The sequence below is a fragment of the Crinia signifera genome, chromosome 7 (assembly GCF_055691185.1).
Source record: "Crinia signifera chromosome 7, ASM5569118v1, whole genome shotgun sequence".
NCBI lineage: Eukaryota > Metazoa > Chordata > Amphibia > Anura > Myobatrachidae > Crinia > Crinia signifera.
In genome coordinates, this window is record NC_139223.1 from 62717247 (window position 1) to 62741817 (window position 24571).

Consider the following 24571-nt stretch of genomic DNA (forward strand, 5'->3'; position numbering starts at 1 on the left):
AGCAATGCTGACATTTCTTACTTTTAATTAAAACCCATGTAACTATATTCAGCATACAAATGTACTCTTTTGTGCTCAGCCATTTTGCCTGTGTCTTTCTTGAAAGCCAGCCAGAAGGATATGATGAAGACCCTTCAACCCCCATCCTCTGGTCAAAATCCATACACATAAGATAACATATAACATATATATTAGGTGTGCTACATTTTCATGTTCATCTTTATCTATTGTCTGGCACCTCTGGATCCCTGTTTGTAAGAAAATCCGAGCTGCTATTTCCTGCTGTTTGTCTTTGTAATGTTCTAGTATCTCTTAAAGCCTCTGATGCTGCTTTTTCTCCCCCTTGAGCTTCGCAGGCTGCATTGTGAATACAAATTCTGCAGCAAACCATTCAATTGCCTGAGGACCATTATGTCTCCCTTCCATATAGGTTAATCTCCTTTCTAACATGTCAAAACTGCTGTGGCCAAATCAGGTAATACATGCCACAGTTCTATTACAGCACAAATCATTCGCATTGCATAAAGCAGAGATGCATTGTATTACCAAATAGCCTTTCTGCATACTAAGCTGGCCCTTATGCAGGAATTAGCTGTCTCTATCTGTTTGCAGCACACACTGTACCCCCAAGTAACCTTTCCATAGCCAGCAGTAGCTTGGGGCAAGAGGAGACACGAGTTTTACAGCTACGTATTTAGATTTGTGTTGTTTTTTCTGCCAGGTACGTTGTGATCCAGAGGTCCAAGAATTACGCCAGTGGCAGAAAAATCTCAGAGAGTCTAAAGATATTCATAAAAAGGTTCAAGAATTCTGGGACAAGCAAGAAAGTAAAGGTTGGTTCAGATCACAAGACTTAAATGAAAAATGTTTATGAGCCAGGAAATTGTATTTTAGCCATGTTTCATTCTTTTCTGTAAAGCCGAGTGGTTTAATGTCATGAAAACATGCACCCATCCAGCTTGCTCACTCGTAATCATAATAATGCAGGTTCTATTGTACAGTACTATCAGGATACTTCTTTACAGGGTCCTTTTTTTTACACAGTCCATTTATTCTCACTGCTGGCAAAAGGTCGACATCTGAAAAGGTCAGCATGAGTTTTTCATGTTTCTTTGGTGTTGACACCTGAGCATGTGGACTCCCAAATAGTGTAGCGTGTACCTTTGGACAAAGGGGGTTATTCTGGTTCACTCCTTGTTGCAAATTCCTTCTTAGATGGACAAAACCAAGCGCACTGCAGGGGGGGCAGATGTAACATGTGCAGAGAGAGTTAGATTTGGGTGGGGTTTTACTTCAAAGTGAGATCTATAGAGCAGTCAGTATTTTCCCTGCACAGAAACAAAATAACTCACCCGAACAGTCACTTAGGATTCAGTGAGGAGGAACTGGGCAGAAAAATTAGGAAAATACCATATTGCCTCTCCTCCTGACCTCCGTTTGTAATGTATTCCCTAGAAGACCCCTAAGTGGACCCCTATTAGTCACAGACCAGCCAATGGAGCGGCGTGGCAATGTACTAATGAGTCTGCTTGCACCCGGGCAATGCACCAGCTGCAACTCCACTAGTTCCGCCTCTGTATCTTACCTATGTCCGCCTGGATTCAGTATTGAATCCCAGCGGTCGGGATCCCGGCGTTCAGAATCCCGACGACGGAATCCCGACAGCCGAAATGCCGACAAGGGGGGACGTGGATCGCCCCCCCTTGCGGGCTCGCTGCACTCGCCACGCAGCGGGCCCGGTGCCTCGCTACGCTCGGCACACTAATTTATTCTCCCTCCAGGGGTGTCGTGGACACCCCTGGAGGGAGAATGTGTCGGCATTTCGGCGGTCGGGATTCCGGCGTCGGGATTCTGAATGCCGGGATCCCGACCGCCGGGATTGTAACTGCATCCCGTCCGCCTCTGTATCTTACCTCTGTCTACTTCACTAAGAAGTAAAGTGGATGCAGGAGATCCAATCATTCTTCCAAGGGTGCGGAAGACTACCTGAAATATCAGGGGTGAAATGTAATAGGATGAGAGATTCAGAAAGTGAGAGATTTGGTAAGAAATCTCCAGGTGTTTTTTAAAGCGGCAATCATTTACTCTGCACAGCCAGTTTGATTTTGAAGTGTAATCATTTACACTTCAAAATCAAACTGGCTGTGCAGAGTAAATGATTGCTGCTTTAAAAAACACCTGGAGATTTCTTACCAAATCTCTCACTTTCTGAATATCTCACCCTATTACATTTCACCCCAGGAGTCTACCACAACTTTCTTTTAGGCAAGGATTCCCTAAAGATATAACAGTAGAAAAATGGCATCATTTTGTGAGAACATAGAAATACAATTTGAAAACTTTGATTTATGGCCTACCATGTGGCCATCTGGTGTCTGGTGATCATCGTGATGTCATAATGATGGGCCTATTTTTATATGGAGGCCTGGAGCTGCGGTTCCATCTGCACCATTGTTAATCTGGCCCTAATAACAATATTACAGTGCTGGCAGATTCTATAATTAACGAAGCAGTGAGCATTGCAGTTTTAATAAGTTTATATCTCTTAAATTCATAAACAAAATTCACGTGAGATAAATTTAATGGAGACTTCAAAGTCTCCATTGATTTAATCTCAAATACAATTTAGTAGAAATATTGCGGAAGTACTGAGCAATTAAGATTTTAATAAAGGGGGGCCTTGTGGGTCCAGGAAAGGAACTTTATAAGGGTACCACTGATTATTTTGGATAGAAATTTAATACATGTATGTTAGCAATATTCTTGCTGAATATAACTATTACACCCCTATAGGTCTTTATACAACCTTCATGCAGTCTTCTAGTACAAAAGAGGTATAAGACTGTGGGAAAAAATTAAATGAGACTTCTGTGTTAATTTGTTTTACAGAGACCTCTTTTAATGCGTGACTTTAAGTAGATAAGTCTATTGAGGCAACGATTCATTAAAACATATTGCCTAGATTTACATGCTGTCACAGAGACTGATGCATCAGCCAATCAGCTTCCATCTACAGTAGCTATTTGCTGAATTGGGCAGACAAGGCAGAGCAGCAGGGAAGAAACTATATTTAGTGCTTCTATTGGTCAACCAGAGCATCGTGACCCATGCTGTGTAGAAAAACAATTACAGCTGCTGTCAATCACGTCTCCTCTACTCTGCTCTAGTGCCTGATTTAGATGCTGTGCTGCTGCTAATAAGAACATCTAGACTGCAGATGATGTTATCTGATAATTAATATTTGGGAGCTTTGTGGTCTGGTGTACTACTAGTATTTTGGACCCTTCATTAGCTATTGTTACCAGAATTTATTTTCCTTTCACTTCCCCTACTCTCACATCTTGTTCCACTGCTTCCTCCACATCTTTCTCCCTCGCTTCCTTCCATATCTTTCTACCCTACTTTCTCCCATCTCTCTCTCCTTCGCTTCCTCCCATCTCTCTCTTCCCTTCCTCTCCTCATCCTTCTCTCTCCCTTCCATGCTTCTCCATCCTCAATTCACTTTCTCACCCCCTCTTCCTCAGTTACACTCTCCCCTTTCTCCCATCTTACTCTTTGTTCTCCTTTTATTCCCATTTCTTGCCCTCCTCCTCCCATCTATCTCCCTCTTCTACCCCATTGATCTAATATCTCTCTATTTTTCCCATCTCTCTCCGTCTCCCTGCCATCTCTCCCTCTCCTCTACCGATCTTTGTCCCTTTTCCAACCATCTTTCACTCCATTTTCCTCCCATTTCTCTCTTTTCCTCCAATCTCTATTCTGTCCCTTTCCCCCAATGTCTCTTTTCCCATATTGTGATTTGAAGTCTTAGAGGGAAGGGGGACAGATTTGGGACCTATCTTGTGGGCCAGTCACTGGAGGGGATGTTTTCAGTTGTCAGACAGACGGTGAGAACTGCTAGGGAATTAATAGATTGGGCCTTTCCCTGTTTCTGGGATTTGGACATGGGTCCGTCCCAAATACCGGGTCACTGACATCATCTGGTGGGTGAGACAGAGCAGCGGTGCATCATGCTGGGACGAAGGCAGCACTGAGGTGATGCTGCTACCTCCTCCGTAGAAGTGAACGGGACCCGGGTCTCTCATTCACACTGCCCAGCAACCCGGGTCCGACCCGGGAATAGCACTGCTTTTATCCCGAGTAGGATTGTCTATTGCTGGACCCAGGATATACGAACATGGCCCTTTTTAAAAGTTATGTTTAGAATAAAGAGTGTGACGTCTGTTGTCCTGCTAGGAGGGGGAGTCAGCCACAGAAGCAATACCGACGGATTTTAATTAACTGATTCAAACTTGCAGGAGAATAAAGGTGCCCCCTTGGGAGCAGAAGCCCAGCAGCAGATGACTCCTTTGCCTGACAGAGTTACTCCTCTAACGTCTGCATTGTATGTGTACATTGTGCATTTCACAAAATGTATAGCCCCTCAGTAGTTCTGGCCCCAGGACAATTTCAGCTCATTCTGGTCAGTAGTTGTGCTGGTGTAATTATTACAAGGGAGAGGTCTTGGCAGAACAAACTGATTGGGAATATTGCACTAAAGAAAAATTATGTAGGCTAGAACACTTGAGGCCAATTTCCAGCAGAAAAACTTCCTTCGACCATTCTGAAAATTTTGTTCATTCTCTATTTAAAACACAGCTTGTAAATACTTCCTTAGATCCTTCTGTAGCTGTTGACCAATAATAATGTGTTTTAGGACATTCTGGCTTTTTCTCCCCGGTAAGATAATCAGCTCACTTGGCGTGTAATGCCATCTGTATGCAGACGATGCTCAGCTTTCTGTTTACTTCTGACCTCATGACCTGACCCATGTACAATAAGACATTTGTGTTTGGCTCATAGGCTTTTCTGCATGAATGGCAGTGAGATAAGATACACATGTCTAATCAGTCCTGTCTACTGAAGCCTGTCCCTCTCAGTCTATAGTACAGTACTGTCCATCTGCCACAATACTAAACATTTAAATAGTGCCAGTGTTCAGCCCATTTCCTAAGCAATCTGACCAGATCGCTTAGAAAATTACCCTACGTCGGTGTGTAGGGGCCATTGCTATAGTGATGGGCAGCCACACATTGCTATTGCTGTGCGATTCAGATCACTCAGCACAGTCGCTCCGTGTGTAGGCCACATTAGTACATAGAGGATAATTGCCCAAGCATTTTGGTGGTGGTTGTTTCAGAATTCATTGTAAAGACTGGTGCTGATCAGAGAGTGGCAACAGCCAATCAGCATTAAATGTTCTCCAAAGCTTCCAGAATTTGGGTCTTCTTGGTATACAAGTGATCAGCATTGTTCTGCATGTTACCCAAACCATCAGACTTTATGACACACTTTCAGTTTTATATAACTAGTTTCATTTTTAAGCTTTTAACTTTGTTTTACAATTCAATGCCCTTACATTTGGAAGGTTCAAAAACAATATATTTAGACAATATTTTCCCTCCACATCTTCCAAGTCCTTCTTAAGCTCCATACACACTGTGCGATTACGCCCAGCGTGTATGGACAGCGATGATCACATTCATCGCTAAAGAGAAAGCCTCTCAGTGCATACACACTGAGCGGCTTTCCCCCTGCCCGGCTAGCGTGGGGACGGACAGCTTTGCATAGCGCAGTGCTATGCAAAGCCGTCCTCAAAGCCGCTCATCTGCTGGTCATACCAGCTTTCCCAGCGATGAAGCGGGAGCGCACATTACCGCTCGACGCTCATTGCCGGGGCATAGACACTGGGCGGCGTTGAGGTGAAAGCCGCTCAAACATGCTGTTTTGAGCGGCTTTCAGCTCAGTCACCCAGTGTGTATGAGCCTTTACACATAATGCCCTGGAGAAATCCAGTCCTCTTCATAATACACATATTCACCTTCAATTCTGTTCAAACCACCTACCTTACGAAATTGTAAACTGTATGGGGTAAATTGACTAAGATGGGAGTTTATTAAAGATGCAATGTTGCCCATAACAACCAATCAGATTTTATATATTATCTTATAAAAGGTGCTAAAAAAATAAGTAAAATCTGATTGGTTGCCATGGGCAACATTTCATCTTCAATAGAACTCCATCCTTAGTCAATGTACCCCTACAGTATGTGTCAGATTACTTGTCTTTATTTCCGTATTAGCTCTTGTGATATATGTACCCATTGCTTTATACAGTATTATGTTTTAAGTCAATAAACAACAGTTAAGTATTTTTTTAATGAAGCCAAACAATTTCTATAAAATCTTTATTGTTTGTATTATCACAGAAACACCCTTACAATGTGTTTTATACAAAATCAAAAGCATTCTTCAATAGAACTGCCACCACCCCCCCCCCCCCCCTCCCTTCCCCCATTTACAATATTTTCAACCATTAAGTGGAGTTGGGGAAATCAGATAACATGTCAGTTCCCAAAGTACAGTGCAAGAACATATGCCATGCACATGCTTATCAGCATCGTCATATTTCCGATGCCATACAGTTTAATGATGAAATGGCAATATGGAAAATATATTATTCATTGATCATTACCTTTGGCAAATGGCTGCAAAAAAGTTGCCATTAGCATTACAGTGCATACATTGCCTACACACAGCTGAACATGTTTTGGTAAGTCATCTATATTCCGTGTGAACTATTAACATTAAGTTCCCCAATGACATCATTCGTTTCTAATGATTGGCTGTATTCTCAAGAGAGTTCTAAGAATGGTTGCCTCCATTGGCCCTCAGTTATGTAATGTACCCAATGCACAATTCAAAATGCTTTGGTTTTCCTATTGGGAGCCTAGATGGTGTTGTAGATGTAATAGTACATGGTTCCTCCTTCCTGTATGAAGAGTTCTCCCAAAACCAGGAGTCACCTTTGTGTAAGTGCAAAGGTGCCCAGTGGAAAACATACACCACAGTCCAGTCTCATCTGATACTTTAGAACTAACCCTTTAACTAAAACCGTTCTTACACTATTGCTCAGTTCAACCATAGATCAGCTATGATAGGACGTAAGGACTTATGTATCTAATATGGCACTTTTGTGTGTTTGATTATTTTTATTATTGGCCAAAATTGGAAGGTAATCTATAACCAATATGTACACATATAGGCCCTGATTCTGATTAGCGAACTCACCCGTATGTTCACACAGGGAGTTCGATGGTGAAGCTTTGCACATGCGCATATTCACTTATGCGCAAGACTTCTATGCAAGCACCTTTGGAGATTTGCATAGTCTCCGAGGCGCATGCAAGGGGAGGGGGGGCATGTAGGATGCGGGCAGGGGGCATTCGCATATGAACGCCCTGCATTTCCTGGGTGTACCCACCAAAATGCTGGGTGAGCCCAGGAAAACACTGGGTGTCCCCATGCGAATGGAGGTGGCCACCTGCCTTCTAAGGGCAGGCGGCTGACGTCACCGGACTGTTCGCAGAGCAGTTAGCTGGTAATCTAAGTGACCAGAGACTGACTTAGATTAGCGAGAACTACAGAAATCATTCCATGGTCGATTTCGGGCCTGTGAATTCACAGTGCTGTGGGGAAATTGGGCAAGTAGCTTGGGGCAGGCATTCACACACTCAGTGGGCGGTGTTAAATGTCTCTCAAAGCAGCAAACTACCACTGCTTTGCGAGCCAACCAGAATCAGGGACATAGTATATCTCCGCTTGCTAAAAGATGATTTGCTTGTTTGAACAATTCCAGTCAGCAAAATGAATTCTATTTTTTTACTCTGCAAACTAGATGCACCTTCTCCATACTTATCCATGAACATGCCCAAGCCACCCAGCTCTTCCCAACGTCTGCTTCTCTTCTTCAAAGGCACCATTTTGCTCCAAAAACAATAAATCTATGTGCGTGTGTGCAAATAGAGGCTCACAATGCCACCAAAAAGAGTATTGTGCTTAATTTCACCCAGCTTGTGCATTATTGAATCCCACTTTGTGCAGCTGAGATGGGGCCATTCTAAGTAGCAACATACAAGCACAGCCTAACCATCACGCATAGGGGGCAGGTGCAATGGCAAGCTGCCTGCAAGGGATGATTTGTGGCTCTTCAGTAGCACTACTAGTTGCACCACTTGCAGACCCCTAATTACCGCTCTGGTTCTAAGGCATTTAAGGATGTGTCATAATAAATGATGAAACACATTGATAGATACTAGGAACATCATACATAGCTCCCTTTCTGGGAAATCTCATACTGCTTGTAGTTATTAATTTGTATTAAATTCATCTTTACAGCAGCATCGCTGTACTTATTATATTGTTATTATATTGAGAATAAGTCATGATAAAAGAACAGCCAAAGCATACACTGTGCTTATTGCCTCCTGCTTGGCACAGCACCAAATGATAGGATTACTGCCCCAGTTTGGCACACATGTAGATGGCTACATTATATAAGATCTGGTCTTCCTGGCAAACCTGCATTAGTGTTTACCAATACTAAATACGCTTACTTCTATAGCCCTATAGGAGCCAAAATATGGACCTCAGCCCATTGTGACGTACTGTATATCGGGTGTGGCGCCAGAAGTGTGTTCTGACAGTAGCCACATATGAAGTCAGATGCTGAAATCATTCAGCAAGACATCTTCTAGATCCTTATTTGGAGCTGCACTTATTTTGGGCGCGTTCCTACTCCTCATTGCTACCAATTGGGATTACAACACCCTACAGGATTAAAAATTACAAAAATGGTCACAAATCCAGTTGCAGCTGTGATTGGGAAAATGTGCTACCGCTGCGATTTGTATCAAGACAGCCACCGGAGGCGACACGGATCCAGCTCTTATGTGTGAAGATGCAACAGACACACATCGGTCGATCATCGACCTATGGCTGCCATTAGTAACACGCCAGCGCCATGGGATTTGCAGGTGCAAGCTGTGATACACCTCCAAAGCAATTAAGTTGCCGCACCCGTCACCTCCCCGAAATGGGATACGGTCATTGGGTCTACAGCAAGTTGGTCGACACCGTTAGGTCAACATGGTTCTAGGTCGACATGGGTCAAGATCGACCTGGGTCTAGGTCGATTACTTCTGTGTCCTCCTTATATTTGTGCATCCAGTATTTGCCCTCTCCTGTTCCCTAATTTTACCACAGAAGTGGCAGCTATCACGCATACAGTCAGGGGTGGATTGGCTATAGACCTTCATGGGAGGCCGATGCACCTATGAGGCCACCTGGCCAGAGTTTTAGCTCCTCCCACTCCTATCTCCCACACAAGCAACATTTGCCTGTTCACAGAGCAGAGTATGCAACACTGCAAATACTCCTCTAAGTCTGGCACCAATCTGTATACAATGTGACATCTGCTATAGGGACAGGAGTGGGTACTATCTGAGGGTGTAACAATTACTGGGCGCATTGTGGGAGGGGTGGGGATATTTTTATATACGGATTATGGTAATGTGTTGTTTGTCTGCATCATGTAGGTTTTGGGGTCTGTGTTCAGTCGCGGGGGGGAGGGTGGTATTGTTTGATATTATTTGAAATGTGTAGATATGTGGTTTTTCACAGAAGCTGAAAGGTCTGGAGGCCACTAGACTGCCAAGTGTATTGAAATCAACAGCTTCCACATAGGTGTAGTGATGGATTAATCCCACCTATTTTGGTGTTGGCCCCACCTACGTTAGGCCACTTCTATCAATTTTTCCATGGCCACTATTAGTTCCCAATCCGCCCCTGAATACAGTATATAAATTCAGTAGCAACAAGAGGCTGCAAAATGGTCCTTACCTACAAAGGCAATAGGTAAACCTTTGCGATCTGACCAAATGAGACCAGTATCACTGTTACTTTTTTAATGAGCACTTATTATGCCTCACATGTAACTGTGGTTTGCCTAATCAAATTATAGGGACCTTTTGTAATATTAAGTCAATATTCCTCCTTAATTTGAGTCTCTTGAGAAATTATGTAAAAGTTAAACTATTTAAAGTAATGTTTACGGGAATAACCTATTGGACCTTTATCATATAATTTTTCCCTAAATATACTGTATGTTGCGTAATATTTTGTCCTTAGATTACCAGTAATAAAACATGTACACCAGTACAACAAAACTGTGCTTCCTTTCATTTTTAGAACAACTTAACATGTTTCAGATAATCGCTTGATCCCTACGAGCAGAACAGCATTTGCTCCACTTATGAGGTTGCGGAACCCTAAAATTAAAGTTTCATCTCCTTCTAGAGGGTGAATTGACCAGATGAAGTGGATGGTATATCACAAATGGCAGGTTTCCAATCTAGAACTCTGAATATAGAGATACATAACGGCCAACACGCCAAGTGTTAATGGACTGTTATATATTATCTACACTTGTAGTGTACTCATCACACTCCGTGGAGGCAGCCATTTTGTATGCAGAACTAATGTTGGACATCCATACTAGGAGCCAAGGACATCTCAGAGGAATGAAACACTTTGTACGTCTTGCCGCAGCAATGTCCCTAATTCCCAGTAAATGTTGGCACAAAATGTTTTCCTCCAATCAACTGGTTCATTTTAAAAGTCTCCTCCATGTTAGTACATCTGTCAGCTATACCTAATATAGTTTATTAACATTACAGTCAATCTGTTTTAAAGATATGTATACATACTTTTCCATGTGATGACGTAATATCAAATGTTTGTGCTTTACAAGACATATTAGGAACATGCTCAATCATTTTACAACTGTTAAAAACCCAATCAAACTGGGTTTGTAGTAAAATACCTGAAAAAGTCAGTACATATTTATTGTAATATGATTTTTTCTCTTCATGTGACCTTAGCATTCCCTGTTCTGGCCAGAGCGACATAATAAGCCCAAATATGCGGTACACCCCAAATATTCAGCTCATCTTCAAACCTGGCTCTTTGCTCCATCCTTCTGATTCAAAATGAACTGCAGGATATCCTGTTAGATAAGATGGGAAACAACAAGACATACTAATTAATGGTTTAACAAACCTGCTGATAAGTACAGACATTCAAGATGGGATGCATCAGCAGAGGGATAATCCAAGCTTCATGCATGGGGATGACTTCACATAGAAATTATAGGACGTTTAATCTTCTGCTGATCTGCTGACAAAAGTCAGAGTAATGGGTTACCGGATCAACACAAGGCAACATTATCTGTCATATCAGCATTATTAAGCAATAGCACAAGTGCTTCTTAAGAGCCAGGCATCTTGTAACACAGATATACTTGAAAGTCCCCCATACCATGAATCTAGTGCTTAACTGACAATGAAAGATAAAATATAAATTGTAAATGACATTTGAAATAATGCCGTCAACATTTTCTATGTGGTCAGCATCCGACTATCTTTATATAGCCCAACGTCATTTACGCTAAGCCTTCTATTTATCATTAGCGCACCTATAATATTTATATGCTGAAATATAGGCCCTTATTCTGGTTCACTCACAAAGGCAAATTCCTTCTCAAATGGACAAAACCATGTGCACTGCAGGTGGGGCAGATGTAACATGTGCAGAGAGAGTTAGATTTAGGTGGGGTTTTACTTCAAAGTGAGATCTATATTACAGTGTAAAAATAAAGCAGCCACTATTTTTCCAAACAAAATAAGTCACCCAAATCTAAATCTCTCTGCACATGTTACATCTGCCCCCCTGCAGTGCACATGGTTTTGTCCATTTGAAAAGGAATTTGCCTTTGCAAATGAACCAGTATAAGGGCCATAATCCTTAGACAACGAAACACTGATTTTATTTATCAATATTTCTTTTGTGTACAACCAACATTCCCCAGGATTTGGACGTTATCACATGTATAGCACTTTTCTGGAATTGAATACATGAATATAGGCCTTATTCCTAATATTCAGTCTTATCTAATAGTAATAACAGGAGGCCTTTATCCTCAGGACAGTGATCCAGTAGATACGCGTACTGAACTATTTTGCCATATAAATACCCTTTAATGCTGATGACAGGTCATGCATCTATATATAGCTGCCCATGTGACTATTCAAAGAGGGTAGTAGCATGGTTCATACAACAAACATAAGACATGCTTTCCAGACTGAAGTTACGACCTTAGACAGAATGGCAGCTGCTCGGCCTGTAGAGATCTCACATTACAACGTCCAGTCCAGAAATCAGCTCTTAAGAATAAAGGCCCCCATACACTAGGGCGACTTGTCCTTAGGACAAGTCGCCCCCGACTTCCCCCTGAGCTTCCCCGGCTGCGCAATTAGATTGGCACTTGATGTGCCATTTTTTACATGTGATAAATCGTCTCGATTTATCACATGTAAAAAACCCGGGGAGCAGGGGGGGTGGGGGGGGGGGGGGCTAAGAGGTGAGAGCTGGTGGGAGCAGGGGGGCTGGGGACGCTGCGGGGGACACATCTGTGTCCCCCGCTGCTGGGGACACAGCGTCTGTGCGGCGATAAGGTAGAGGGAGCAGGGGGGGCTGGAGACGCTGCGGGGGACACGTCTGTGTCCCCCGCTGCTGGGGACAGCGTCTGTGCGGCGATAAGGTAGAGGGAGCAGGGGGGGCTGGAGACGCTGCGGGGGACACAGGCTGCATAGAGCCGGGCAGGGGGAGCCGGCCGGGAGCTGTCAGTAATGAATAAAAAAAAAAGCCCATACAATGAATGGGCAGCCTGTGATTGGCTGCTGAGCGCTCTCTCAGCCAATTGCTGACTGGCTGAGAGAGCGCTCAGCCAATCACAGGCCGCCCATTCATTGTATGGGCTTTTTTTTTATTCATTACTGACAGCTCCCGGCCGGCTCCCCCTGCCCGGCTCTATGCAGCCTGTGTCCCCCGCCCGCAGCGTCTCCAGCCCCCCCTGCTCCCTCTACCTTATCGCCGCACAGACGCTGTCCCCAGCAGCGGGGGACACAGACGTGTCCCCCGCAGCGTCTCCAGCCCCCCCTGCTCCCTCTACCTTCTCGCCGCACAGACGCTGTCCCCAGCAGCGGGGGACACAGACGTGTCCCCCGCAGCGTCCCCAGCCCCCCCTGCTCCCAAGTCGGGTGGTCGGACGTGCAGCAGGTCCGACCACCCGACGCAGATCCGATGCGCACGGGACCGCGCATCGGATCTGAGGGAACATCAAAACTAGACGATTTTGGTCCGATTTCGGCCAGATCCGACTGATCTGGCTGAAATCTGACCAAAATCGGCTAGTGTATGGGGGCCTTAAGTCATACTGAATGCAATAGATGCTCGCTCATTCTACCACAAAGGAAGAGGTTTAGCTTTAGATAACATTTTCTTTAGAAGACTGAATAAAATGACACAGACTTATTGTTAGCTATGCCGCCACAAATTGTATTCTATATACTGTAAAATAATTATACATTATGACAACATGGCTGCAAATTATGTCAGGATTCTTACACAAACGTATCAAATCAGTAGGTTTTTTCTTAGGTCAACTTTGCATTTGCGTAATGAACTCAATTCCCTTTTTACTATTGGAGATTAATACATACAGAATTTAGTCATAAATTGGACATTCAGAAAGTCGTTATAGTCAGATATGACTATAATGCTGATATTGTAAATGTTTAGATTAAGAAGAAAGGGGGTGGGGTGGCTCGCGTTAGACTTGGTTAAAATATAAAACTATCATAATAACATACATATACATCATATATAAAATATATGCAGCGCTTTCGGAGCCACGGTTGAGAGACGCACTGCCTTATTCACGTCACACCAGCACCAGCAACCATCTGGTCAGTCGCGGGTGAGAGACGCGGCAGCACTTCACACATGTCACACCGGCGCATGCAACTTGCCTTCCATCATCCGGCAGGACTGTAGGACGGAGGGTACCGCAATATAAACGCCACCAGTCAGAGACGCGGCTGCGGCCCTCCCTTCTCCCAGATAAGTAAAGCTGCAGCTATTTACATCGTAGCCCTCTTCAGCAACTGATTATTGGAATCTGGCGAATAATTTGTTTTACACCAATTGGGTTCATATATTTTAAAATAAGTTAATATTGATTAATATAGGAGGATTAATATTAAATACTAAATACATAATAAATATTAAATACATATTAAATATTAAATACATGATATCAGTTTTTTAGTTAAATACATATGTGTATCATTGTCTTTTCCTTCATGGACCCAGAATATAAGTGCAGTTTATTTGTTGTCTAGATTCTGATGGAAGACATTCCTTGCGGGGGCCATGCTATGGTTGCAGCATGGCCATCAGCAGCGTTCTGGCACTGCCAGGATGGCCGCTGCCAGCATTGGCAAGTTTGTATGCACTTGCCAATGCTGTGTCCCCCGCCATGTCCCATTGCAGGCAATATTACTGGGTACATACATTGTATAGTGTAGTGTGTACCCAGCTCAAGTGTGTCTTTCAAGTACAATGCCAAATGACTTTGACATTTAAAACGGCACTCACAATCAGTGTAATAAATGCAGGGCTTTACACTGCATGTGAATGCCGCTTTAAAATTTCAGCTCCTAACCACTGGGAGCAAGTAGAAAAGCCAATGCTTCTAAAATAGATAAGCTTCAGATATAGTAGGGCTGACATAAGTTTATACACATCCTAGTGATGCTTCTCATCTCTATGGGGGCATTCAAGTGTTTTGATCACTGGAGGCAACTAAATGGCGCTTGATAAAGCAATTCAAATGTTACTAGGTTCGGTTGTGCATAGCTGCCAGCACGGACATCACTATTATGTTAGTACTTCATTTTGACAGGCTGGTAACTAGTGAAAAATAATCCTCTAGATCACGGGTGTCAAACACAAGGCCCGCGGGCCAAATCCGGCCCGCCAGACTTTGTCATGTGGCCCGTGCGAGGAGATAGCACGCAGGTGCAGTGTGTCCCAGCTCCTGCCTAGGCCACCTCCTCTCACCCACCCACCACCCCGTGCGCACTCGCTCGCTCGCCGGAGCTGAGGGGTTGGTTGCTGGGACTGGGACGTCACGCAGCTGGCGATCCGTGCTGGACTGCTGGTAGTAGCAGTAACCGTGTGTGCGAGGCGGCTGACTGAAATAGGTTAGTAGTGTATAGCTCGGGCTGGTCGCTGTACGTGGGGATCTCTGTCATTGAGGGTGACATTTACACACCAGGCCATGCTCTCCTCTAGTCACTGCGTGTCTATCTTGCTAGCCCACATTAAAATGTCTTTCCCAAAATGGTGTCACCTCCTCTAGCATCCCTAAGGCAGCTCTGTACCTTCTGTCCCTGTCTACCACTGAACCCTGCACCTCAATATAATTAGTACTGGATGTGGAATTAAATTTCTGCAGCATAGCTCTGTGTTTGATGGCCCACCATTTTTGTTATCGCATTATTGTTATATGCATGTCCTGTTTCATACTGCTTTAAAGTACACCTTGTACAAGTTTTCTGTCATTTGTACTTTTTGGCCCAATGTTAAATGCCCCCCAGACCCAAATTTTCATTTAATCCCCACCCTGATGGGTCAAATGCCCCCCCATTGTTAATGCCACCCCACGATGAACGGCAACCCGAAGCGTGGTGTGCGCAGCGAGCCCGCGAGAGGTGGCGGTACGCGTCCTCCGACCTTACTTCACAGGTATTACGCGTCCCCTCGTGGGGCTTGCTGCGCTCGCCACGCTTCGGGCTTGGTGGCTCGCTGCGCTCGCCACGCTATATAGAATCAACTCCACGCCGACGTGGATAGTGGGGGTATGAAAAGGTCGAAGGACGCGTACCGCTGCCCCTCGCGGGCTCGCTGCACTCGCCACGCTTCGGGTTGGCGTTCATCATGGGGTGGCGTTAACAATGGGGGGCCATTTCACATACAAATTACCCATCAGGGTGGGTATACAATCAAAAATCGGGTCTATTGAGCCATTTAACATTGTTCCCTATGTAAAATCGGGTCCATCGCATCGGTCGCATTGTATGCCATTATAATGGCAAACAATGGACCCGATTTTACATAGGAATTTAACATTGAATACAATGCATTCAATGTTAAATCGCATCGGTCGCATTGTATGCCATTATAATGGCAAACAATGGACCCGATTTTACATAGGAATTTAACATTGAATACAATGCATTCAATGTTAAATCTCGTCGGTCGCATCGCATGCCATTATAATGGCATGCGATGGACCCGATTTTTTAATTGTCGGGAAAAGGCTAAAAATAGCCCAAAATCACGTCGGTCGCATCCATCGCATACCTTAACTTAAGGTATGCGATGACCCACGATGGGCGCCATGCTAGGAAACAAGTACCGATAATACAATAGTATTGACTATGGGAACCATTTAGCAGTGAGTATAAAATCAATTATTACATAGAAGTGATAGAGCTGCAGTCTCCCTTTATCAGAGATAAAGCTGCAGTCTCCCTATTTATCATATTACTCAGCTAAAGGCCCCGTACACCTGATATCACGATTTCACCTGATTTTCGACGGAACGGGATGAGAAATCGACCCAAATCGGACATGTTTGAAAAATTGGCCCAGGATTGGCTTCCCTTAACCCAACTCCCTATTAACCCAATCTAGTGCAGTTTAACTTATCTAGTTCTTCCAACCATCCTGGTTGCTGTTTGTATGTGTGGGTAGTTATGTACAGTTATTCCTGTCAGGTACACTCTGCCTTGCTTCAGTTTCAGCATTGCAAAATAGCAAAACTAAGGCAAGGCATGCTGGGATGTGTAGTTCCGCTTATTGCCCACCCCTGCTCTTGGAACTACAGTATGGAAAACTTTAGTGTGCATCCTTAGCCTTGTTCTACCAGTTTGGAAATTAATATTTCAGAGAGCACTCTCAGCACCTCAGCAGTAAGGTGTGTAGGTTTACTGTACAGCTTTAGTCAAGCGTTATGTACAAACTGCAGTGGTGGCACCGGAATGTAGGTGGCTTCCAGTGTAGCAAATAGACATCCTGTGGGCATTACTAAAAGGGGGCATGGCCTAGAATAAAGCGGCATGGCCTTATGGAAGGCCCCCATTTACCGCAATTTGGGGGCGTGCCAGCATTCCCAAAGATGCTGGGCTGCCCACGGAAACCGTTTACTTGCACTGCCGGTGCCTCCATAGTGATAGAAGCTGCGCACTACAAGAGAATGTCACTATAATACAGGGCTGGGCAACACCGGCCCTCCAAATGTTGATGAACTACACATCGCAGCATGCCTTGCATCAGTTTCAGCATGGCCACATAGCAAAACTAATGCAAAGCATCCTGGGATGTGTAGTTCATCAACATCTGGAGGGCCGGTGTTGCCCAGCCCTGCTATAATAGATTAAAGTCGCAGAATTTCGCACCAATACAGTATACTTAAACCTCTGCTATCTAGAAATTGTTTACCTGAATAGTAATGGTTTAATAGAAACTAATGTAAATTAAAATGGCTTGTATCCCAATCTTAAGTATCTGACTTTGCAGCTTGCCACAAATCCCTATTATATGTTGATCTAGCGCTTCAGTCATCAAAGTCTGCAGACTTTTGTATAACATCCCTAATTAACACCTCCAGCACAATCAACACCTCTCAGCCTCACAACAGTAACTTTAACTGTGACACTAAGGGGAAGTAATAATACATTGGTGATATGTGGCGTTTTGTCAGGCTGAATTAAATAGGGCAGCTGATAGAGAGAAATAGAAGTAATTTGGTCACTAAGTATATCTGTATTATAGCTATGCTCCCAGCTCTAAACATCAGAGCTGTATGTAAGCCAGGCAGCCAGTCACCTCTGGGGCATTTTATGTTAGCAGGAAAGTCTTCACTTTGATGTGTAAAATCACATTGCGCTCAGCAAAAATACTCTGGCAAAGTACAAGCTCTTGTGACTGCTGCAAATACATTCAGAGCCAATTATCAGGGTTCCTGACTTTTATTTTTATCTCAAACAGAAAATAATTTCCTCTCATAAATAGTTTCATATAATGTCTAATGAGAAATTAGGTCAACAATTGGTGAAAAAGTTATATTTTTACAAACTTGGCAATAACACTGAACATTTTTGTTTTTGGTGTGATTAGTTAATCCTACGGTATTCATTTAGAAACTGCAGTATGTCCATTATAACCCCTAAATTCCATGTCTGTTCTGAGCTTTTGAAATCAGTTCCAACCTGGGATAGACCCTGTTTACACAGAGGCTTTGACTTGGGTTAATCCTGGGTTGGTCCCACTTGCTCTGCATCCGTGTGGTGTGCTTCTTTTCTGCCGGTGCATGGAGATGACATCATCTCCAAGCGCCGGTGGGATGACTCTCCCTATGCTTTAGCAGGAGCTGGGTCATTTATTTATACTGCCCTGTTACTCAGGTCCTACAATGCTCACTACCTGGGTTAGATTCGCGGGTCATTGATGCATATGATTGGGCTTGGAGCATGCAAAGTGCTAAAAATCACAAAACAGAATTGAGCGCAACTCTCAATCACCACCAAAGTCAGGCAATGCTGTTACTGAGCAGTGCTAAGGCAGTTTCCTATACAGTGAATGCTGAAGTACAGAAACAGAAATACAACCATTATCACCTATAATACCACCAGGGAATTAGTGTGACATATCATAATATACAGCAATAACGTCAATGTCACAATGTCAACATTTATGTCGACAAATTATGATTGCCGGCATATCATACCACATCCTACCACCAGACGTTCTTCCTAATGAATTAGTCCTCAGTAATTCTTTTTTTCCCATTGTTCTATGATGAACTTTACCCCAGGGTGACTGTGACTCGTTGCCAGAAAGGAAGGTGCTAGGGCTGTTTGAGTTGGCAGTACCCAATATCAATTATACACATACCGTTGATCAACAGTGAAGCCATATTTAGTAACCTGGGAACCTTGTAGTCATGTCGCGCCATTTCACCATTTAACAACTACTTCATATCTGATATTATCAAGGTCCGCTGCCACATACGTCCACTGACCTGATGTACATTAGGTTCCCCATGGCATGCATTCTATCAGCTTCTAGGTTCAAGTTTGCTTACCTGAAATTGAACAAAATAATACAGTAATAGCTCTTATAACACAATGTACAGTACTTATGCATTGAGGTTAAATATGTATTGATGCCTTTATTGTTTTATATCCAATTTCTGTATTTGGCAGCAATCCCATGCATCCTCCTTGAGAGCTCTATGTATATGGGCAGTAGTATGAATAGAATAGAATCAACTTTATTGGCCATGTATGCTTGCGCACACTAGGAATTTTTGGTGGATTACAGTGCAGCATCAAGCAGGGATGAATGGGGGGGGGGACATTACATACGTTACATTAAGACGTTACATGCGGGCTTCAGAATGACAACTAGGCATTGCCATAATGGAGCTGATTGCAACTCAGGCTGATAGAGGCCGGAGCTGACATCACACACCCTCCCTGAAAACGCCTGGTCAGGCCAGCTGCTGATTTTTGTCGCTGTGTGCCATCGCGCACAGGTGCTGCGGACAGATGCATGCGCAGTTGTTCAATAATAGACAGGCTTGTAAATTCACACAACAGCGAACTTTTCTGAATAACCCCCAAATATGTATATATGTGACCTTATGCAGAGTTGTACACATCCATGTAACCACTTCACCTCTATCCATACTCTTCCTCGTTACCTGTTGGCACTTGCATCATATTCTTAGTACAAGAGATGAGCTGGGACGTACATCAGACATATTTATGTGCAGCACACAGTTGTGTCACCGCACCCTCTACCAACCGGCACCAAACCATGCCTATATGCCAACGTTCCATTACCAGCCAGCTACGTCCCTTCACCTGCAAGTGGATATGTGATCAAATGACATAAGACAAGCTGTGGTGATTCTTCCAGAAGGTTAGGCAGAATCGCTACGTGTGTACACAGCAGGCGATAGCGATGTGCGGCCCCGCAGCGTCACTATTGCCCGGCCAAATAGACAGCGCAGGGAAGAATATTTTCACTAGATGCCGCCTGCGCTGTGTATTTGGCCGCGGCTGGGGATGGCAGGACGTAGATAGCCGTCTAATCTCTGACAGGTAACTACATCATGAGTACATGTGGCGCTCAGTCCAAATCGCAGGGACTTGGGAGGCGATAAAGACCTGAATGCTCAGGTCCGAATTGGCTCCCCCCCGGTTGATGGTGTGGGTTTACGCATGCGTGAATATGTACATATATAAACCCCAGGAGCGAAGGCATTTGGCGACTTTTACACTCTCTGGGGCGTTCGCAACAAGATGGGCAGGAAGGGGGCGGCACAAGGCATTTTTATGGGTGTGGCCACAAAAATGGTGGATAGTGGGCATCTGAAAAGTAAGTGTAAACTTTTCAAAGTGAAGGCTGGAGAAATGATTCGATGGTGATCAACCTTTGAATGATTTCCCTCCAGGGGCAAAGGCAGCCCCCGGAGGCTTGGGCCAGCGCATGCGCAGTATGTATGAAGTTACTGCACATGCGCTGGCCCCGTGCAGGGGACTCGGGAGCGCGCATGGCCGGGGAGCACGGCGGTGGACGGGAGGAGACGGGGAGCACGGATGGACATGGATGGCAGTGGAGGGGGGGGGGGGGGCGCATTGCAGCAGCCCCACTCCTTTATACTGGTTAGAGCCGCCACTGCTTTAGACTCAAACATCGTTCTCACCATCACGCTTGTACCAGCTCCATGCTGGGTGCAGATCTCCCATGAGCCTATGGCCTCCAAGGTGAGCAGTTATGTGTCCAAAGCAGTGCATCTTTGAATAGACACCTCCCAGTCACCGCCCAGGAATGCCCAAGTCTGAGTCTCTGTGCAACCACCACGTGGGACGCATGTGCTGTGACTTACTAGTGACGCATGCGCAAGTGGAAAACATTAGGGTTGCATGAATACTGGCATTTTGAATGACTAAAAATCAGGCCCAAGGAGTGATGGTGAGTTCCATAGGTCAGTAGCATCACGTAAAAAGCCTTACAGACAATATTGATTAGAAAGGAGAAAATGGTCAGAGGAAACTAAAAATATGAAGGATATTGTTTTAAGATGAGGATTGAGCCTATATGACGGATGCTGAAAATGTTTAATAGTTTATTAAAAAGGGTTGGTTACAAAATATCGACTACATTGGACCATGTAGACATTTAACATGTAAACAGTAGGGAAATGTTAACATATAAATATGTTAATATTTCCTTCCGGTGGCCCAGCAGTGACTTACCTTCTCTGGGCATCTGCAGCAGCTCCCGCTACATCTTCTGGACCCCAGTGGTCATGTGACCACCACTTCCAGGTCAGGCTCAGCTATCCCTAACCCTAATCCCCACCCCTAATGCTCCTTCTAGTACCAAACCCTAAACATCCACCCCTCCTTTCCGCAGGTTTTCTGCCAACATGTAAACAGTGCCGAACTTGTCGAATTTTTATTACAACCCATTTAAAACTCACCTTTCAAATTGAGTGGTGTACACCAGAAACCAGATGTTCTCAAAAATAGTTTCATTCCATAAAAATAATCGTGGACAACTACTGAAATATTTTAGGTAGGTACCTAACTTTGGGCGTTATTCAGACCTGATCGCTGAGCTGCTAAAAAGAAGATCCCTGCGATCCAATAGCCGCTGCCTTGCCAGGGTGAATACCCGTCCCGTGCAAGGCTGCCAATGGGCTCCTGCGAATAGCTGCAAATCCATACGCAATCACTCACCAGAAAATGATTTTTCTTGAGTGTGCAGTCAGGTCCTAATACAGATTGGCTCACAAAAGTAAAATCTGTCTAATGGGCAAAACCATGTTTCACTGCAGGTGGGGCAGATGTAACATGTGCAGAGAGAGTTAGATTTGGATGTTATTTTGTTTCTGTGCAGGTTTAATACTGGCTGCTTTATTAACGACCCCTACCGGTATCTGCGGTAGGGGTCGGTGTAGTGGGCAGGCGGTAATAGAAGCCCATAGGCGATAACGGGGTGGCCGGGTGTTAGTACTTTTTAAAATGTGGTAAAACCCCTGAAAACGGGGGTTTTACCCCATTTTTTCACTTAGTACATCCGACCCTTAATCTGTCTTCCTTCTTCTTCCTACTTTTGCTGTATTAATTTGTTTGGGGAAAAATCAAACTTCTCTGTGCTGATAATATAGATATTTGGAATATGGTTAGGAAGCATAAAATGATGGCCTACACTAGTGGTGACTGATTGCTGCTACCTCCATGGTAATATAACACATCAGTGCATCTTCCCAATATGCTGTTAGGTAAAAAAAAACCTGTCTCTCCTAAAATCAATAATATTACTCCAGGGCCTTCTGAGCGACATCTTTTAAAAGCCTGTATAACATCTGGGTGTACATTTATAATATCACTACCCTGCCAATTACTGAGCAACTTGGATTAAGCCACATGATCAGTCCACCTTGTTTATTCACATTATTTAAATATTTTTGAACACTTTACCTTTATTTGTAACTATTTGCTGGTTTGATAATTATCAAACTATTTTAACTACTATCGACTTTATTTTCAAGGTTTAATACATATGGACCATTAATCTTTGTATTGATAACAAACTAATCTTCTAAAGAAAGATTACTGTACTAGAATAGGGAGATACCCGATGGAGCGCCAGATTGCCTGAGCTGGCGGCGAGGTGCACTATCTGACGGGGACGTGAGAGTATCTCACACGCTCGCGTGTCCCTGTGAAATGGTGGCGGGGAGTGGATTCCCTGTCCGTCTCCGCTTCAGGGAGATGGACAGGGTTAGTGGGGGGTGCAGCAGCTACGGAGGACGGGAGGGCAGCGGGGAGGCGGGACCAATGACAGGAGGTTGGGGCTAAGCAGTATGTGACGGGGACGGGTGGTAGTGTTGCCACAACTCAGCAGAATGATCAGAATCAATAATCAGTGTTTGCTTCCAATATAATTCTATAGAAAGAAGAGCAGTATCTCCTAATATACTAATAATGATATACAAAATCTGATATCAAATACATCTTTACATAAAGGGAAATGCATAAATCCTACTCATCATACTTCAGTCTTTATATGACCTATCTATTACAACATGTACATTTACAGAGGAGAAAGTCCTCACAGAACTCTCAAAACTGAAAGTGGATAAATCAATGGGGCCAGATGGGATACATCCAAGGATACTAAAAGTGTTACGGACTTGGGTGTTTCCCACCGTTGGAGTCCGGAGACAGTAACGTGAGGATGTTGGTGTGGTGCTGCAGGAGGCAGGGAGCTGGAGATCAGGCGTGAGCCCGTAGCCGGGACCGCTGGTTAGAACGGCCAGAGCAAAGCCCTACACTGACTCTCTTGGCCGTCCCGGGCAGGTGACCGCAGGCTGCTAGGCTTCTCCTTTAGTCGCCGCGTTCAAAGGAGCGAGTTAGGCCCGCTCCGACCCCGATGCAACCAGGTTTTAAGTGGGGACAAACCCACGGCGACCGTCAGGGACTGGACCAAAAGGAGGATCTAACTACCAGGGCCTATCTGGACTAAACACCCTAACTCACGGCACCTGGCCAAGGACTAAGCAACAATGGGGCGCCACCAAACCAAACACACGCCAACGCAAAAAAGTACTCTTAAAGTGACGGTACCCCAAAACAGGCGTAAACCCACAGTTGTGGGCCTCTCTGAACCACGGAGAGCAGAACCAGGATAATAATGATAATAACTAAGGAGAAAGGGTCGCTGGCCCGTAGGAATAAAGAATAAGGAACCAGGCTCCACTGGAGCACTTACGTGACCGGCCCAAGACTGGACACTGACTGCAGCAATCGGGCAGCTGGATAACGGCTGGACCACGGCTGCACGGTGACCGCAGTGAGACGGCAGCTGGACAATGGCTGCACCACGGCTGGACGGTCCCCGGACTAGGACAGCAACGGGACAATGATATTTGATCCAGACTGCAGCAAGATAGGACACTTGACTGGACCCAGACTGCCACAGGACAAGACTGTAAACAGGACCCAGACTGAAGTGAGAAGGACTCAGACAGAATCCAGACTGAATGGAACAGGAGCAGGACCTAGGACCAGAAAGCAGTAGATCTGCAGCTACCAGCACAGAAAACAGCAAGCTATAACTGGCAGAGATCCAAAGAAGAGTATGCCTTATCAAGGCCTCAGGTGATTGATAACACCTGGTGGATCTCCAGGCAGTCTCCCAGCAAGTGCTTTATTAGCTTAATTATCTCACAGCCTAGTGAATAAATTAAGCTCCCAGAACACAAAGCTGTGATGGCAACAGACCTGCCACTGGAGGCCACCAGTGAGTCAAAATGCCAAACAGAAACGGACAGAAAACAAAACAGACTGAACCTGGTTCCTGACAAAAAGAGATTAAAGGGGAGCTGGTAAAACCAATAACAGAGTTATTCAACCAGTCGCTAGCTACTCGAGTAATACCAGAGGACTAGAAAACAGCGAATGTAGTCCCACTGCACAAAAGTGGAAGCAAGGAAGAGGTAAGCAACTATCGACCAGTGAGCCTTACATCAGTAGTAGGGAAATTGATGGAAACACTCTTAAAACAAAGAGTTGTAGAATATCTCAAAACCAGCAATTTACAGGATCCAAAACAGCATGGGTTTACTGGGGGAAGATCATGTCAAACACATCTTATTGACTTTCTTGACTGGGTGACTAAAGTAATAGATCAAGGTGGGGCTGTAG

The 24571-nt window shown here is 44.4% G+C and overlaps 1 protein-coding gene across 1 annotated transcript in view; it reads left to right on the top strand.

Moving 5' to 3' along the window:
* IQCK (IQ motif containing K) overlaps window positions 1-24571 on the top strand; it is a 94022-nt gene that overhangs the window by 66828 nt on the left and 2623 nt on the right. The window contains exon 7 of the mRNA XM_083153241.1: window positions 722-833. Coding sequence (XP_083009367.1) covers window positions 722-833 — 112 coding nt within the window. The remainder of the gene's footprint in view (window positions 1-721; window positions 834-24571) is intronic.